Source organism: Hippichthys cyanospilos, chromosome 5 (genome assembly GCF_059441005.1).
Source record: "Hippichthys cyanospilos isolate Australia breed blue-spotted pipefish chromosome 5, RoL_Hcya_1.0, whole genome shotgun sequence".
Taxonomy (NCBI): domain Eukaryota; kingdom Metazoa; phylum Chordata; class Actinopteri; order Syngnathiformes; family Syngnathidae; genus Hippichthys; species Hippichthys cyanospilos.
The window spans coordinates 21,581,467-21,600,044 of record NC_142373.1 but is presented as its reverse complement, the minus strand read 5'-3'; the positions used below and the strand labels follow the sequence as shown (position 1 = coordinate 21,600,044).

Genomic DNA, 18,578 nt, shown 5'->3' with positions numbered 1-18,578 from the left:
GGAACAGGATAAAGCAAGTCTTTACGCAAAAGTAAATTTGATTAAGTGTGTTACTGTCGACATATACGGGTAGTACCGGTAGCGCTATTTTGAAGCTCATAGTCTCCTTCAAATTAGATGCACACAAGCGGCAAAGTTTAAATTCAGCTGTGGAGGTAAACCGTGTCCATATTTAACAACTTACTCATATTTTTCCGACCATTACGTGGTCAGATCCATCAAAGATGAGCGATTTCTGGCTTGGAAGATCCTACCCTGCGGGTGCTCGATAACTACTGAAAATGTTCTTTAATAAACGCTTTGTGCACGCTTCTCTCTGATTTGCTGAGACACTTTGACAAGGTAGCGAGACCGCACGCTCCCTCAGAACACATTCAGGCCACCACAAGCCTCAAAACAGGAAAACAAAATATAATACCACCAGCATTACATCAGTATTCCCAAATCTGCACGGGACGAAAACGGAAAAGCAAAGCCCAACACATGAATTCCAACAGAAACAACGAAGCTGGAAAATACGAACAACTCAACTGGGTCTCAATCATTTATTATGTTAAAGAAAAAAAATGTTACAATTTATACACTTAAACGACTAATCTCACGTGAAGGTGTCATTTATGATTTTTAGATATTAGTAAAAACTGGTGACAGGAAAGAGAAAGAACAACGGAGCGGTGACCATAAGGAACCCTTACGTATTTCACAAGGATCGACACCGCCAGCATGATTAATACAGACATGGTTGGGACAAATGATAAAAAGGTGAAATATTGGAATTGATTCCAAGTGCAGTAAGTCATAAGGATATGATTATATTCACGAAATGATGTGTTAAAAAAAAAAGGATAAACAAACGGTTTTGGTCTTCCAAATGAGTGCAACTATGGCAAATATGAAGAAAGAAAAAATGGTAGGATAATGAGAGAAAAAAAATTACGACAACAAAAGGCCAGCAACGTGTTGGACATACCACAAACAAACACTAACCATCAGACCTTTTCATAATTGCATTTTATATTCATATAATGGAGAAAGAAATTCAGAGCAGAAAACCAGTCCAAAGGGTTAGAGCCACGAGGGTCGGTGTATATGGATCATTGACGAGCAACTTTTACCGGTATCCAGGGCCTGGCTGAGCATAGCCCTGACCGTAAGGGGGGCGGTTGCGGGCGTATGGGTTAGCAGCCCCTGGCGGAGGGGTAACCGTGCTGCCCGGAGGCGGGGTGTATCCCGGGCGGGGTTGGTACCCAGCAGGCTGGGAGGTGGGTGGCATGCTATAGTTGGCAGGTTGCGATGCCTGGGAAGTATAGTTTTGGGGAGGGAAGGCTCCTGGTGGGTACTGCTGGGGTCCCTGAGGAGGGTGAGGATGAGGAGGAGGCTGCTGCTGCTGCTGCTGTCCACCCTGGAAGGTGGGGGTCGGGGCCGGCGGGCCTTGGGCCTGGGCTTGGGAAGAGGGGGGTGCGTAGTTCTGAAACTGCTGCTGCTGTGGACTAGGTTGGGGGGCTCCCGGCTGGGGGCTGTATCCCGCTGAGAAAATGTGGAGAAAGCAACAAAGGTTGTTGTGTTAATAAAGCAAGCGTGAAAATGCACAGTGAAAAAAATAACTACTGCATGTAACAGCATCATATCCTCTTGAGACCAAATGTCTACTACAGTGGACACAAATGAATAGGCTGGGTCTTAAGAGGATATATACAATATAAATTCATAATACATGATAAAAGCCTTTTTGAAGGGAAAACTAAATAGCTTTACTCTTTGACAAACCAAGGTTAAAATTAGGGATGTACAATAACAGTTAAAAAAAAAAAAAGACATCACTGGTAGGTCAGACCGCCTCAAGTATACTTCAGACTGGCAAGACACCATAGACAGTGGAAGCAATGTAAATAAAAGCAAAGTTGGCTATGTCAAGCTAGATTGCTCATCGTTTCAAGAGACAAGAGGTCAAAAAGTAGCAGAAAATAAGACTGCTCTTGGTCACTAACCACTTTTTTTAATATCATCTTCTGACCCTACAACATAAAAAGCAGTATTGAAAATTTATCAGGATGAAGAAGCATGAAGTTATAGGTGGAAAAAACTTTTGTAGTGCATCCATATCATGAGCGTCTGTTTTCCACGGAAAAGTATGTGATTAGTAGGGCTGGGCTATAAATTGTTATCATATCATTAGTAAAACAGGATGATGATGTCAAGTTCTCTGTCTGCATCAGAACATCCAACCATATAGCTCCTTTCATGCTTAAAACACTCAAAAATGCAATCCCAGCAGACACAGTTCACATCTCTGGGAGTCCAAACCAAGAACCAAAGTGCAAGTGTCTCAACACTAGGACAAGACATCTTTTACATTGGACCATTGTCACGCTTACCAGGATACTGCATTCCATACTGTTGAGGTGGTGCACCTGACTGCTGTGAAGGGTAACCACCAGGCGCCTGGTACTGCTGGTACACCTGACCTAAACATAACAAGTGGGAAAACTGTCAGCTTTGCAAACCTGCTTGACATTTTAGATTCTGATGAAGCCTACACTTCTCATTAACATATAAATACATCAAAGTCATAGTCAGTGCAATTGATATGCATGAGATAGCGGGTGACAAAATAGAAAACATTTCTCAAGACTGAAGCATTTTCTGAATTTGTGTGGGCATACTTCATGTGATGCCAAAACTTACTGTGAAACACTTACATGATGGCTGTTTAATAAATTACTAACAATGCAAATAATCAATTATACTGTATTTAGTAAATCCCCCCTCTTTTTTCACGATTAATGGGGACCGACATCTCCCTGCTATAAGTGAAAACTGTGTAGTGCATGCCCTATTAATAACGCGATGTTTCATCATGGAGATGGGCACTCCTGCAAGACACGTGATTGGCTTCCGGTGTAACCATCGACCAAGGAGTTGTCATTTACTCCCGCCCCAACTCGCGATTGTTAGGTAGACCAAGAGAGGAGCGGCAGTCTATCTCATGAAACACACAAGCTGTTAGGTAGACACAAGGGAGAAGAGGAAAGAGGCTTCACCGGAACATTGAAATTCCAAAGAAATCTAGCTAAGAGATTTACAAGTGTAAACTTTGATTGTTATCATGTTAGGTCATCGACAAACTTCACTATAATTAGACTTCTGGGTGCCGCTAATATAACAGAGGCGCTCCGTGAGACTACAGCCAAATGGATGGAAATGGGAAGGAACAACAGTACAGTTACCGTACTGTATAAGGTTTACTAATTTAAGATTTAAGTAAATATGTGTACTGCAGTAGTTCGACATCCAAGGAGTGTCCCTGGCATGCAGGGAACATTCTCAGCGCGTATCAATAAAGCTTTTTTTTTTTTTATTTAAAAAAAAAAAAAAGCCACAATGCACTGAGGGCGCGATAGAGGAGGTGTGAAGTAGCGCGGGATCACAGTATACCATTCATCAATATAAAATACAATTTCATCAAGTATATGTCAAACATTTTCTACTGCAAAACACTACCTGCAAAAGTACACTAGGTGACCGTATAACTCTGGAAACACCTACCAACTCCCTATCTATTGTTCCTGTAAACAGTGCTCAAGGCTGAGTTGTTCAACTATTTTTGCTTCCTTACAAGCAACACCTGATCAAAGTGGTTAACCTCTCTTTAGAAGGCAACAATTATGAGTGTATCTTGTTGATAAACGTGCGCACTTAGCAAACATCCCCCAGTGGCCTCAAGCGAGTGCGTACATACGGGTGCCTTTTCTAGACATAAACATTCGTTTAACCACGCACGATAACGATTGAAGGGATGCGTGTACCCACTATCAGGAACACACATGGACACTGTGGGCTTCGCATGCGGCATCTCCCTCGGCAGACACGTCTACATTTGCAGACAGTGACTTCCTGCTGCACTTGAATTAGCCCATGACTTCACCAGACCACACTGCCTACGTGCACATGTGCAGGACGACGACCAGCTGCGCGGCAGCCATCGAAAAAGTCAAGCGCGCCTCTCTGAATGTGACGGTGGCCCAAAATGGGCGGCGGCTTTTAAAAGCGTCAAATTGTCCATTGGTATTTTAATGAACGAACTTGGAAGTTTTCCACGGAATGGAGGCTCAATTGATAATCAGCTGTTTCCAAAGCAGACAAAGTGAGAATTTAAGAAAGAAAAGAAACTCTCTGCTAACTGCTGCAGTCAATTAAATCTGATAAGGCACGATACGCAACACATGGTTTCGCAGATAAACAAATACTGGATGTTTAAGTTCGCGGATTATTCTGAAAGTGAGGTGAACAATACTGATGTGGCGGCCATGTGTTGCAAGGTTTCACATGAGCACCACCACAATCTTTATTAAGTGTGAAAATGTGTGTGTGAACTTGGCTGCCATTCATCTTTTCTGCGGTCTGTGCTTCTTCATAGCTGTTACGTAAGTGCGACATAAGGATGAGTGGCTGTTACGACCCTATCGGGATGAGAATGTTTTCGCCCCTAATTTACAGTAGAGTATGTATTATAATAAATAAATACTAGTGGGCGACTCGTTGGTGTCACAAAAGAAAAAAAAAATGTACGCATGCACACATACTAAATTCAAGTCTTCCTCATCTATGAGACCCAGAACATCAATATTTATATAACTAATAAGAGTACATGACAATTACTCACACTTAATTGCCTGTCACAAAGAAGTAATTTTCCCCCTTATTTTTTTTATCCCCAAACGTATAATATTGTTGAGTTCACACACTTAATAAAAAAAAAAATTACTCATCAATGTTGAAAATAGCTTGCTCTTTGGACGATTCAATGTCAACGATTGATAAAAAAAATTAAAAAAAAAAAAACCCTACTTTTTGCTATATTCTGAAAAAATTATGATTTTGGAGGTGTAAGGATTACACCCAACACTAATGTTATGCTTGTTTGTTTTTAATGTGTATCACATGAGGTTTTAGACAAAGTAATTGGATTTTCCTGCGACTTTCTAGATGATTTATTATCTCCTGACACATTTGTAGCCAAGTGTTTCCAAAAGAAAAGCCTCAGTGGATTTCTGCAACACTCCCTCATGCTGAAGGCCAGAACATTTCACTGTGAGAACGCAAACACAGGGCCTATTTTAAAAGACATTCTACACTAACATCCTAACATAAAAGACGGGTTGCGCGGCACCTCGTCTGCATGAGTATGCTGTTTTTTCCCACAACACGGCTGTAACAGACTGCCAAGAGGTCCACCCACTGAGATCTCTCTAACAACAGGTTCTACTCAAATTACGCAGTCAGCTTATGGCTCATAAGCATTCTAAATGCAACAAACCAACCAAGCTCAAGGCTTTAAATAAAATGTTTCACCATTTAAATTCCTGCACTTCACCTGGCAGCATGTTGTTATGATACGGTTAATGAGACAACAAAGATGAAGGAAGGAACGTCCCGTTGACAAAGTACCACGAGGATCAGGGAGGAAACTGTCTTCAGGCACAGACAAGTTCCCATAAAGATAAGCTGAAAATGATGTTGAACATCTGGATCGCAAAGGGACTCGAGAGAACGTTGCACCTTGTGCTCTAGCCACAGCTCAAATCAGCAAATGTGGGATGAAGGCGGGAATTCCAAGTTTCATTTGGACAAACATGACATGGAACCATTTTGTCTTCAAATTTTACATGTGGTCTCATAGTAAATTCATTGTATCAGTTTAAGGGGGGAAACTATGGTTTAAATATCAGCAACTATTGGACCTGGAAATGTCGTAAATTAACGCTTGACAATTGTATATCACTTGAGCCATTATTACTTGAGCCACTTCATTAGACTGCAATTCCCTATGATAAGGAACGTAATGCGGACAAACCTGTAAAGGGTGATCATTTAGCTCCCGTGCCTGCCTCTGTTACAAGCAAGACAACAGGCTGACAAAATGATTTTCTGAAGAAAAACTTGCTAAAACAAATAAAACAAAGTTGTTGTTTTTTTTTTTTGCTCAAATTTTAAATACCTGCACATAATGTTTGCACAAATATGATGTAAGTAAATGAAGAGATTTGATCGCATTCTGTCCTACCATCCATGCTAGTTGGGGGTCCCTGCTGCACTCCGGAAAAGGAAGTCTGCGCTTGTGGAGTCAATCCCGGCTGAGGAGCTGCGGACGAGGAGGAAGCAATGCTATCAGGGGTCGCCGAGCGTTCCTCTGGGGCTGCTGCTGGCGGAGCTGCAGATGGCAAGGAGCAACAGACAGCTGAAGCAAAGACGGAGCTCACAACAGCTGTTAGATTGCTTTTCAGTAAACAAATGTTGTTGTTACAAAGTCGCTACCCGGCAGATTGCTGGATAATTGAATGAGATGAACGGTCATTGGGAACTTGTGCAATGCAGTACCTGGAGGCTGATCCTCGCTCAGACCAAAAGATGAGATGACATTCTTGCTGACTTCATCCTGGTTCTTTAAAGGGTCAAAGGCGGACATACTGGCCGCGCTGACTGGAGGCACGTGCTTTACAGCAGGGTCTGTTGTCGCCACCTTGCCTTCACGCCCTTCAACTGTTTCTAATTACATCAAAAAACATTAAGTCTGTACTCCAAAAAGATCTTGTAGTGGACTGTGGCAATATGACAGTCTATATGTGAACAGCACCTGCATGTAAAATCACATTTTGTTTTTCCCCCTTTTTTTCTTTTTTGTGAATGTATAGAAAATGATTTCAACAACAGCACTAAGGTATACAACTGAACATGCAGTTACTTTATAGTTAACACATTCACGGCCACCAAACCCAGTAAAAATGGATCTTTGACATCTAAAGTAGTGAGTTAAATGTTCTTAAGCTAAATCAGGGATCACCTAAGTTATTTACTGCCAGTATCACATTTTTTGTTTTTGATTTACGCCAGCAATTTATAGTGACAGGTATTAATCAAAGGCAGCCCAGTAGATATGAGTCTTACGACTACAGCGTTAATAACAGTTAATAATAAGAGTTAATTCAACAACTAATTAATTCGCAAACTAATTGATTAATCATTTTGAGAACAAAAATTGTTCAAATGCTCAACATTTCAGGCTCTCGGCTGGATATACGATGTTGTGTTGAATCAAAATAAGACCTCTGACTTTAATATGGAAAAAAAATGAACATTTTTGCCAATATTCCGACTTTACAGACCAAACCAACATGTAAATCATAAAGTTTTTTTTTTTAGCAATGTCAATTAAAAAACAACGTGTTAGACATTAACTTGTTTTTAATAACTAGGTTAATCTTAAAAATAATTAATGAATCTATTATTTAAATGATTGTTAGTTGCAGCTACATGGCCTTTTTACTGCACCTTTCAATAGATTTTTTGTACTTTTAATATAGACACACATGTAAAACATTTGCTGTTTAATTGTTCCGCCAACTCTCACAAAGTGCTGTTTATATTTTCTGTTAATCCAGTATATCCTATAGCCATGCTTCTCCATGTACTTCTGCGCTTGGTGGAAAGTGTGACTCAACGACAGGTCAAGGCAGGCCTCCAGAAATAAAATCCTCCACTTGTCTGTAACATTTGCAGCGGTTTGTGTGATGTGTCGCAGCCAACAATAATGCGCTTTTTTAATGCGACGACGCAGACTTGCTGCTTGGCACTCCGCTCAAGGAAGCAAGATGGATTTCATGCTGAGTTTTAGCGATCAGCCATGCTGTCTCCACATGGCAATTGGATCAATCTGTAACTCTCTTCCAAAGACATGAGTTGTATTTTTGCCGCATTGGTGGTGAACTGAACTGTAATTTCAAAGCTTAGAAATAACAGGAAAAAAAAATTGCTTTTCATGCTGTGAGTGCAGATGAGGCCATCTTAAGATATTTTTTGTTTTTGATTGAAAAAAGCCTTTGAACCAAACAAAGGTTTTCAATGATATGACCTCTGAATCCAATGATACTGTGACATCAATGTATACTTATTGGCTTCTACACACTAATGTGGCCTTTCATGTTGCATTGTGAGCCTGAATAATATTTGGAAGATATAAAGGTACAATTCATAGTGTGTCTTGTGTGAGGTCTACCACCTTCTGGTGCCGTAGCGGCCACGCCGGGCTCTTTGGAGGGCTCAAAGCTATCCAAGAGGGTGTTGACTTTATTCCGCAGTTCGATGAGCTCCCTGCGCAGGTACTTCACATGACTGGACTCCAAAGGCCTTGGCTGACCGTTGACTGTTGATGATAAGAAATGAGCTTGATGAATCCAAAGTTGCATGGTAACACTCAGATCAACACAAGGAAGTTGTCAAACTCGTCCATCAGCTCATAACTTTGAACAGTGTAAATACAATTGTTTATCAATGAGACCAATTAGGATAAGAAGCCCTGAGCAAGTGCGATGTCACTCTCGGCCAACAGCAAGCGGCAAAATGCAGTTTTAAAGGAGATAATCGTATGCAAAAATAAATAATGCCTTTATCAAATTTATTATAGATTAAATATTAATGTTTTACGACTGAAAATTGCAAATGAGTAAAGTATCCCATTAAGAAAAGTATTTCTAACTTGTAGTATATAAAGGTGTTAGGAGAGGGCAGTTTGGACTTGGGCTGTAATTATTCCAAATATAATTCATCTCAATAAAAAATAATGTTTTAAAAGCCGGCCCATGATTGTGGTCAAATTTGTGGTACAGCTGTACTGTAATAATTATTTGACCATTACACCCTTATGACAATTTGTCACCTGCGTTACAACTTTCGAGTATGCCTAATTTTCCTTACTTAAAAGCAGATAAATGACGGAAAATTCCACCAAGAAAGAATGAAAATGATCGCCAAAAGTGCCGGACATTCCTTTCTCTCATACACATATGCACACGCACACACACACACACACACACACGTTTCTCTTTTTGAGTGGATAATGCTGAACAGAGATGTTCAAGGTCAGAAGTCATTTAACCCAGACGCCAGCCTGCTTTAACTATTCTCCAAGCTTTGACGCATGCAAGAGGAGCGCCCATCCACGTGAGGTGTGACATGTGACGAGCCAGCACTCCACTTTGATTGGAAGAAAGCAAAACGTTTTAACAACCACCCACATTTTTTAATAGATTCCAACTAATGGCAGCCATTCAAAGACAAATTGACTGAAAGCAGAGCACAACAAACATGTACACGTTCGTGTCATTGAAGAAATGCAACTGCACGTTGTATTGTGTTTTTAGAATTTTAGGCCAACTGTGATGTTGTAATGTAAAGTGTAACCTCAACTGTTGAGCACAATCCATGACATCATAATACGACAGGCAACGTTGTACAAAGAATCCATTTTCTGCCATTTATCTGGTTGATTGTGTCCCTCAGAGCTGAAGCCTTTCCATCAAGTGGCAGTGTACACCCTGAGTAGAAACCTACCAAAATAGTCTTACTCGTGACACCAGTGCTTGAAATGGTACCATTTAACATACGGTATCTTTCAGTGGATAATTTATGCCAACGGTATATATTTTTTCCAGAAAACAATTGGTAAAACTTCATCTTAAATAATCTAGTAAATAACTGAGGCCTCCCTATGCTTTCTGTCAACATGTAACCACAACTTGTCTCATTATATTTTTCATGATTTAGTAGTACTTATGAAAAACTCTTCATCATTACGTTTCGTTTAGCTGGGAGAAATAGTTGAAAGCTAGTGCTAGACTGCCCTCTAGTGACAATCTGCACTAAATTCATTAGACCTAACTGAACTTACCAAACAAAGTTAACTTGAGTATTCTGCTGCACTGGATAGCGAAAGAGAGATCAGAGCTGTCAAAGATTGTGATGAGGTCATCGTCTATAAAAAAAGAGGGCGGAGATAGTGAGTGAGAGTGCAACGAAATAATAAAAAACTATGTTATCACACCCAAAGACTGCATAGTAGCATACACATCAAGCCATTTCTCTCTCTTTTTTCTCTTCCTGTGAACAAGGTTTTTTTTTTTTTTTTTTTTTAAAAAAACAAAACAAAAAACAAACATGCAATAAAAAAAAAATCAATATTTCAATAAACAGTCAAATTTATTCTACATATATGTTCCGGTCATATAGTTCAGTCTTACACTAAAACAAAAATGAATGAGTCAGAACTTAATGTTGAAGATTATTTACTTTTATTAGAGTTAATTCATTGCTCACTTGCAATAGTATAGCATAGTAGCATACATAAAGCCATTTATCTGACAAACACATGCAATAAATGAATCAATATTTCAATAAACAGTCAGATTTATTTGACATACAGTGGTACCTCGGTACTCGACCATAATCCGTTCTGAGGTGGTGGTCGAGCACCGATTTGTTCGAACACCGAAAGCAATTTTCCCATAAGAAATAATGGAAAGTATGTGTGCACAAGTAAATGTGCACAAGCAGTACATGATAAAGATAAAGATAAATAAAGCATTATAAACCATTTTGTATAATTTACTTACGTTTTGGAGAGTGGTTGATGGCATACAGGAATGGATGTGGAGAGGACGGGAGGGAGTTACTCCTTCCATGATGACGCTAGCTAACTGCGACGCAAGGTACACCGCGTTCATATTTTGCTATAATTTCCTTCTTCGGTTCAATAGTGGTCCTCATTGTTTTCCTCTTTGCCTTCCCCTTATCACTGTCATTCTTTGGACCCATTATTAAGGGCTAGAGCAACACGAAAAAGTTTAAATCCGGGAAGAAATACTCGAACAAACGTCTTACTCCGCTGGCGGTCTGAGTTGAACTGGCGCTTACCCGCTGGCCGAGAAGGGCCGAGGAGCGCGTTCGGGTCGGCTCGGCTCGGCTCGGCTAGGCTCGGCTAGTCGAGCACCGAAAATCTGATCGAGGTCCGATGCATTACCTACTTGATTTTTTTGGTCGAGCACCGATTTGGTCGAGTATAGAGGCGTTCGAGGACCGAGGTACCACTGTATATGTTCTGGTCATATAGTTCAGTCTGACACTAAAATAAAAATGAACTTAATATGAAAGATTGTTTACTTTTATTGGAGTTGTTAATTCATTGCTGACTTGCAAATGTTAAGCATTCACTTTAACAACTCTACAAAATTATAATATAGAATTGTAGTGCAAACATAAGTGTAAGATCTATGAAGGCGCAAATTATGATTTTAGTTCCTATTAAGACTCTTTCGCTTTTGCAGGCATTGCCAGGACCAAGAGACATTTAGGATCTGTTGCTAGAAATTAACTAAGGCCACTTAGATGAAACAACACTAAAATGGGCATGAATCACAGAATGTGACCTACCTTCATCCTTGTACTTGATGGTGACCTCATCATTACTCTGCAGTTTACCCCTGAAGACGCGCTGCATCATGAGCACCAGCTCATCGTAAGTGATGTCTTCGTTGTGAATAGGGATGCGCCTGATGTCATCGCCCAGTTGGGCTTTGATGATCAGTTTCCCGCTCAGGTCAAGCTGGCCGTTCATGCTGCTTTCCTAATTGCTGCGCCAACCTCCTGACAGAGAAGGAACAAAAATAAGACAGTGGCATTTTAAGAGCCACAACAGGTGGGAAAAATGTCTACTCTATAGCATTTTGGCAGTGTTGACTTTGAGTACCTATAACCAGATAACATAGGCTGCTCAAAAAACTAGATTACCACACTATCTCACCAAGCAAATTTCATTATAATACTGTTTTAAGTACCTGACTGCTTTGCTTTTTAAATTCAATGTTCACAGAAAATTGTCAGAATAGTGCTAAAATGTATTTTCCACAACATTTCAAGTTTGTGAATTCATACAGAAAGTTCTAAACTTTGAACAGTCCCAGAATTTTACTATTGTAATAATAGGCTCTCTCAAAAAAATGTACAGACCTTGAATGACCTTGTTTACAGAAACACACCAAAGGTAAACTGAAAGAGCTCAAGCAAGTCCCTTGCGCCTGAGAATGTCAGTTGAAAAATGTGAATGTCGACACACAAAAGCAGGCAAGAAAAAAAAAATAGTGTGAAGTTGGCTGCTGGAAACGTAGATCTTGGGGCAAAAATGTTTGGGCACCCCAGATAGCATTTAGGGAATATACTAGCTGGCCCTGAATAAATCAACTGTGTCCTTTGCTTGTCAATACAATCACGACAGTAATTTGTTGATACCATTATCTATAAACTCAAAAGCTACCCCCTGTTCCACTAAAAAAGTAATTATTAGTTGCAAAATGAAAAAGTTACACAAATTAAGCCATACTGTCACAAGCATCGAGTTGAACATTTATGTCAAAACACAGTTGTAATCTAGAGCTGAAACAAGTCCTTGACAAATTCAAGCAATGTACCGCAACTGAGAAAGGGGAAAAAAAAAATGCCTGAGGAATTTTGCCTGGCTCGGGTAACTGTTTAGAAAACTAAAAAGCTTTTCATTGTTATTTGAGAGAACAACATGGTTAAAGAATTTAAATAAAACTTAATGATTTATACCACAATATTGAAAAAGGAAACACAAATTTTATACACAAATAGCAATAGCGTGGCCTAATCAGAGGGCAGTATTTTGGAGTCATGAACTCTAGCATAGCAGCTATGCTATTAATTCAAAGCAATTGTTTCAAGATATAGTGCAGCTTCCCAAAATAATTACAATGAGTATGAAATTAGCAAATGGGACAAGTCAGCCTTAAACTGATACCCAAATGTCGTGGATTAAGTGTGTAGCTATAAGGCAAGTCATAAGTAATTGTTTCAGTACATTATTGAGATAATACTGGGTTCTTTGTGGAATACATTTTACAATGTGTAATTTTTTAAGACTTAACAATGCTTACTTTCCGAAAATAAAACTTGTAAATCAATCAAAGAGTTAGACATTTGACCGACTGACCCAGTATTGACTTTCTAGGGTCTATGGCAGGTCACAAATGTGGAGATGTGTCATGTCTACTAAAAAGATCATTTTGGGTACATCATTTTTATTTCATCATGTTTGGGTTGTGTCATCTTGAAAACATCACAAAAACCTGCCCATTTCATCGTTTGTGAGATGTATTATTGTTAAATTTGGTTATCTTAAACGTAATTGTTTGTACTGAAGCACTTATTCTGCCTTTTTTTACACAAACGAGAGGGAAAAGGCAGGTCTAATTTGGTCTTGTCTACAGACAAAAGTCTAAGGGTCAAGCAACATCGTGAGCGATGGCAGCGACTTGCATATGCAAATACTCAAGACTTTGACCCAAAACTGATAAAATAATGAACCTTGGTGACTGGTGGTGCAATCTAACAACGTGACCACTTGGCAACTGGATTCAAGGAGGTATTGTAAACTGAACGATGAACACTCAATTCATCCATCTCCTGTAGTGAAGCGTTGCGTCGTGTCCTTGCCAGATGAATAATTGCCTGGATGCTAGGGATTGCGCTGTAGCTAACATTGGATTGGACGTTAGCGGCGGACAGCGACGTCCATTCTAAACATCCGCGTGAGCGTAAATGATTCATAACGCGCTATCAACAAATGGACACTCATCAAGTCATAGTCGCCCTAAGTTTATCAGGCCAAGTCATCTGACAGAAGAGATGTGCAACTTGCGACGGTGAAAGTTTGCTAGGCCTTAATCGCAGCATTGGAGACGATGATAGTGCGACAACTGCTTTGATTAGGCATAAGTGTACTATTAACGTAATACACAACAATAGACGGCTCTGTTGAACGTGCTCATTGGACAAGGATGATGAAATCAAAATTGATTAAATTCGGTCAAAGTGGACACACTTCACAAAAAACACGCATCCAAATAGAAACAAATTCTTCTGATATGCAAGTCGGAATGGTGGCGTTTAAGTTATTGATACAGCTACGTTGACACTCAATGAATTTGTCCCAAACACCTGTTTTAGCAAGCTAACCTATTAGCTCGCCGAAATGCGAATGTAATATTAGCCCGCTAACTAACTAGCACGAATGCTAGCTCCACACATTCACATTATAAACCAAAACACGTGACATTTGATTCGACACAAATGATTGAACGACTCACTAGCATACCCGAGATTGTGTTTTACCTGATCGTGACGATGTGACCGCGCTGTGTTTCACGAGCTGCTCCCAAACCGTGAAAAGTGAAAGCGGGTGGCTAGCCTAGCAAGAGCCGGGTGGAAGCAGCATCAGGAAGTCTTCGCTCACCCTCAGCTGTCAACCTGTACGTGGCAGTCACGACGCGCATGCGCACAAAGCCACATAAAAGGCCATTTAATAATCGTCAAATCCATAATCACTTCGAAGGAAACGTTTTATTAATTTTCAATTCATCATGCATTGCAAAACAATGCGATACCAACATACATGTTGAAAGTGATTTATTTAGTGAAAGAACACCCCCAAAAAACAAACAAAAACAAATGTTAACCGTTAGGTCACATTCGAAATAACAACCCATCTTCAAATCAGGCTCAACAATAGTAGTTAGCTAGGGATGTCCCATAACCCATTTTCTTTTCTTTCTTTTTTTTTTTTTTTAAGAACACGTGTTATGCAATATGAGGATTCATAAATACTAAGTATAATACCTCTAGAACACTACACAAAACAAGAACATTGTTATTCTTTATTTCTGACACAGATTATTTGCCGTGCCAAACTGCTGTTAGGTCTTTTTGTCTGCCTTAAGTATCTGTGGCTGGTATTGGCATCCTCTAAATACACCCAATACTTCGCAATAAGGCCATAGTGAACGGCTGTATCTATACTTCCCTATCCCTATTATTAGCTAACCCAATTGACCAAATAACTGGATGGTACCAAAGTAATACATTTATTTCTTTGGCCTGAGCCACAAACTGAAACTATGCTGCGTTCACCTTATCGGCACACACCAAAAAGCAGCGAAAGTAAAACAAATACAGTACAATAATGAATTCATAATGCAACAATTGGAAAAATGACAATTGTGAAGATTTTTTTTCAAGGAAAAATTATATTTTGAGATTAAATTTGCCATGTTATTTGGTAAAATCCCTTTTTTTTTTCAAAACAGATTTGCAGAGTTTTATATCCAAAATAACTTAACAATACCTATTATGCAAAACGAGCATTGGGCCACACTTAACAGAAAAGAAGCTAAACAACATTAACAAATGTTTTGTTTTGAGACAAAAAATGTAGCGTTATATGAATGAATTGCAAAGTTTTCGAAAGTGAAAATCGGAAGATGATAAAAAAAAGGACATCTGTATGAATGTGTCACAAAATAATGATCAAGCAAATGGAGGTATTTTTGTACAAACACAAACAAAAAATTGCATTATGCTTTTTATTGCACACCACTGCAATTACTTATTTGGCCGCAATGACAAGCAAATAGTCATAGAAGTCAAAAGTTGTGACATTATAAAAAAAAAGTTGCAATATGAGAAAAAAAAATCTCAATTTCATGAAAACAATAATGTATTTGTCTTTCTACTTTTTTAAGATCACCAAAATAGTCATAAAAAGAGTTTGAATTCCTCTAAATTTGGTTTCCCCTAAAAAAAATTAATGTTTTGAATGTGAGAATTTTTATTTAAGATACTTGTTTTGCAAGTATGAACAATTTTTTTTGGAGAAATATGAGAATAAATTAGGTTTAAAATTAATCGTGTTTGGAGAATAAAATGCATATTTTCTATTTGTAAAGGAGTGGAAAGGAGCCAGAATTGAGCCACAATCAAACGAATCAAAATTTAAAGTTACAAAAAATGATAAGAGTAATGTCATAAAATTCCATGAATTCATATTTTAGGAATAGGAATAATGGGAGAATAAATTTATGTTACTACACAAAAAAATACAATTACCAGAATAAATAATATCATGTTACTCCTGTAAATTACATAGGTCACAAACCTCACTCCTCGAGGACCGAAATCCTGCATGTTTTTGATTTTTCTATCTTAGACATACCTGATTCAAATTATTAGCTCATCAGCAAGCTCTGCAGGAGCTTGAAAATGATCCTAATCATTTGAATCAGGTGTGGTTAAGAGAGCGGCATCAAAAACATGCAGGACTGTGTCCCTCGACGACTCGAGTTTGGAAAATAAAATAAAAAAAAGTATGTAATAAATATATATATTGTATGCGTAACTTTTAATCATCATTTCTTTTTCTTTTCTTGCGTGGCGTTGAACCAGGAGTCGAGCAGCTTCTTCATGTAGTACAGCTGCCATGCGTGCACTTGCACGGCCACCACCATGACAAGATACATCACAGTCACCGCGGAAAAGCCGAAGATGAAGCGGTATGCTTTGCCGTGGCGAAACAACTGCTGCGCCAGGGGGAACATCTCCATGCCGCCGTAGATGAGCGGCGCCACGGAGAACAGCCCGGCGCTGATCATGGACAAGACCAGGTAGCTGATGTTGTTCTTGGGCAGCGACAGGCTGCTGCACAGCAGGGGGACCATGCTGAGCAGGTAGGGGTACTCCCACTGGTAGGGCATGGCGACCGTGTCGTGTGACACAAGGTTTAAGTGACTGACGGCCACTTGGGCAGCCACCAGCAGCCAGACAAGAAGGTGGATCACGTTCAAGCGGCGCACCTCCGACTTCAAGGAAGCGCTGCGACGTAAAGAACGTATCGTCACGGGTTGTTGTGTTTGCGCTCTCTGTCAATGAGAGGCACATGTACTGCAGTGTTTTGTCAACTGTTTTTGTTTGAATAGTTTCAAGTGACAAAACCTTAACAGCTTATTCTGTACCATTCCAATAAACGGTATCAGTCAAAAATTTGGAAACTAACTTTTACTTAAGCATGTTTTTAAATATCTAAAAAATTCTGAATCAAAATCTTGTAGAAATATTTATGGAATTATTTGGTGAACCAAAGAAAAAATCAAAACAGAACGAGATTTATAATTTATTTTTCAGACTTGGTGTAGTTTGCCCATCTTGGTATTTTCTCAGTCAGCTTTACACTCTAAAAACTGTTGGGTCTAATATAATCTAATTATGGGTCAAAAAAGGACTATTTTGATAGTTGGTCAATTTGGCCCAACATTGTAGTTTGTTTTTATATAATATACCAATTCCAGACCCGTTTTTTTAGCGTGGTTATATGCAAAACAACCTAAAAAATGGGATCGATCTTTTTTGCCCCATAAATGAGTTATTTTTTTTAACAGCTGTGAATTTCCAAGAGTTATTGGCTTGAGATTCTTGACCTCTTCATGAGTTTGAGGCCCTGTGAATTTGAAGGTGTTTCCAGTCTTTTGATTAGTTCTGAACATTTGTTTTAACTTATAGCATGACACATTAAAAGAAATATCAGGTCTTGTGGAAAAACAGTGCAATGGATACAGTACTTGTTTTGTCATTTGCTGTTGTGTTCAGTTTTTTGGTTTTGCACTTCAGAAAAAAGGTGTGTCCTAAAATCTTTGACTAAAGTGTATATTACATCTCAATTATAGGCACCAGAAGTAAACTGATGAGCACCATTTGAGCCATCAGAAAACAATATAGAATAATCTAGAATACTTATCACGGTGTTTCATGAATTTTTATTCTCCATGTTTGTGGTATTCAATAGAAGCCATCCAATATTCACTCATAGGCATCCTTTACTCGACTTTAAAAATATGGTTTACCTCATTTGGTAGTTTGGAGTTGCCTTCTCTCGGAATTTAAAGTCGCTTCCATTCGCGGCAGCAGCTTTGTGGCCAGCTCGTGACGTCATATTGAGGTAAGGAACCTAAGATAAAACGGTCATTCATTTCCTGACGTTTAGGCTAAATTGGCGTTTAACGACACAACTGGTTAGCTAATACTGCTAGCGTCCTCTAATCATCAGCGTTTTCAATCGAACAAAACGAATTTAAACACGTCACACTATTTGCGATTAAAGAGTGTGTCGTTATATTCTAATGAGAAATATTACAGCGAACAGTGCTTACCGGGCAGCGTGTCTTTGAGGGTCTGCACGGCTTCGTAGATTAAAAACACGACTACAAAAAAGATGTCAAAAATCAATGGGCTTCCGCCGATTTAGCGCGTGCGCATTGCCTCTTCACCAACATCAGCATCTGCTTCTCAATGGGCGTGGCCTTTAGTTTTCGTACAAAATTAATGTCATCATAATTTGACACTTGATGTAATAGGGATTTATGAATAATAGTTAAAAATATCGAATGATTTTCCGAACAATGAAATAGATACATAAGTAAACTATGACGTTGGGATTTTTTGTTTTTGTTGTTAATGTTGTCAACATTATTTTTTTAAATAAATACAAATAACATTTTTTAAAATAAAAACAAAAATAAATAATATTTGTCATCAATATAGTTGGTCACATTTATATTTGATCACATATTTATGGCATTAAGGATATGTTATTTGATAAAATATCAATATGCTAAAATAAAGAAAATACAACTAACATCTCATTTTATTTCAAAACTTTATTTGAATCTTGAACGATCAGGAATGATGGTTGAAATACAGTCACGAGTGAAAAAGAACGGAGCAAACTATTAATGTTTTAAATGATCAATGAAAATAAATACTTTGTTGAATAGGTCAAAAAATACTATACAAATATCTGAAATATACTGCAAACATACTAAATTGTCCTTAGGTGTGATTGGGTG

The 18,578-nt window shown here is 38.8% G+C and overlaps 2 protein-coding genes across 3 annotated transcripts; both read right to left on the bottom strand.

The window, feature by feature from the left end:
- Positions 1-531: 531 nt before the first annotated feature.
- On the bottom strand, positions 532-14,165 carry tfg (trafficking from ER to golgi regulator). Of its 2 annotated transcripts, none has more exons than XM_088415990.1 (8): positions 14,020-14,165; positions 11,263-11,475; positions 9,725-9,808; positions 8,057-8,200; positions 6,379-6,546; positions 6,065-6,211; positions 2,376-2,465; positions 532-1,527 (listed from the first exon to the last, which is right to left on the bottom strand). In XM_088415990.1, exons 2-8 carry the CDS (start codon positions 11,444-11,446, stop codon positions 1,112-1,114), a joined length of 1,233 nt encoding a protein of 410 aa, XP_088272116.1. In that variant the 5' UTR covers positions 11,447-11,475; positions 14,020-14,165; the 3' UTR covers positions 532-1,111. The 2 variants fall into 2 exon arrangements, with proteins under 2 accessions (XP_088272116.1, XP_088272117.1); XM_088415991.1 differs by having other exon boundaries at positions 6,379-6,540.
- Positions 14,166-15,930: 1,765 nt separating this feature from the next.
- Positions 15,931-18,003, bottom strand: jagn1a (jagunal homolog 1a). Its single transcript, XM_088414207.1, has 3 exons — positions 17,883-18,003; positions 17,577-17,680; positions 15,931-16,551 (listed from the first exon to the last, which is right to left on the bottom strand). The coding sequence occupies exons 2-3, from the start codon at positions 17,663-17,665 to the stop codon at positions 16,089-16,091; spliced, it is 552 nt and encodes a 183-aa protein (XP_088270333.1). The 5' UTR covers positions 17,666-17,680; positions 17,883-18,003; the 3' UTR covers positions 15,931-16,088.
- Between the last annotated feature and the right edge of the window lie 575 nt (positions 18,004-18,578).

Excerpts from the sequence above, each read along its gene's own strand:
- tfg (XM_088415990.1), bottom strand. The coding sequence starts at position 11,446 with ATGAACGGCCAGCTTGACCTGAGCGGGAAACTGATCATCAAAGCCCAA. Across the intron at positions 2,466-6,064 it reads ACCCCCAACTAGCATGGATG|GTCAGGTGTACCAGCAGTAC; the intron begins GTAGGACAGAAT and ends TGTTATGTTTAG. Across the intron at positions 1,528-2,375 it reads GTATGGAATGCAGTATCCTG|CGGGATACAGCCCCCAGCCG; the intron begins GTAAGCGTGACA and ends ACATTTTCTCAG.
- jagn1a (XM_088414207.1), bottom strand. The coding sequence starts at position 17,665 with ATGACGTCACGAGCTGGCCACAAAGCTGCTGCCGCGAATGGAAGCGAC. Across the intron at positions 16,552-17,576 it reads ACTCCAAACTACCAAATGAG|CGCTTCCTTGAAGTCGGAGG; the intron begins GTAAACCATATT and ends TTTACGTCGCAG.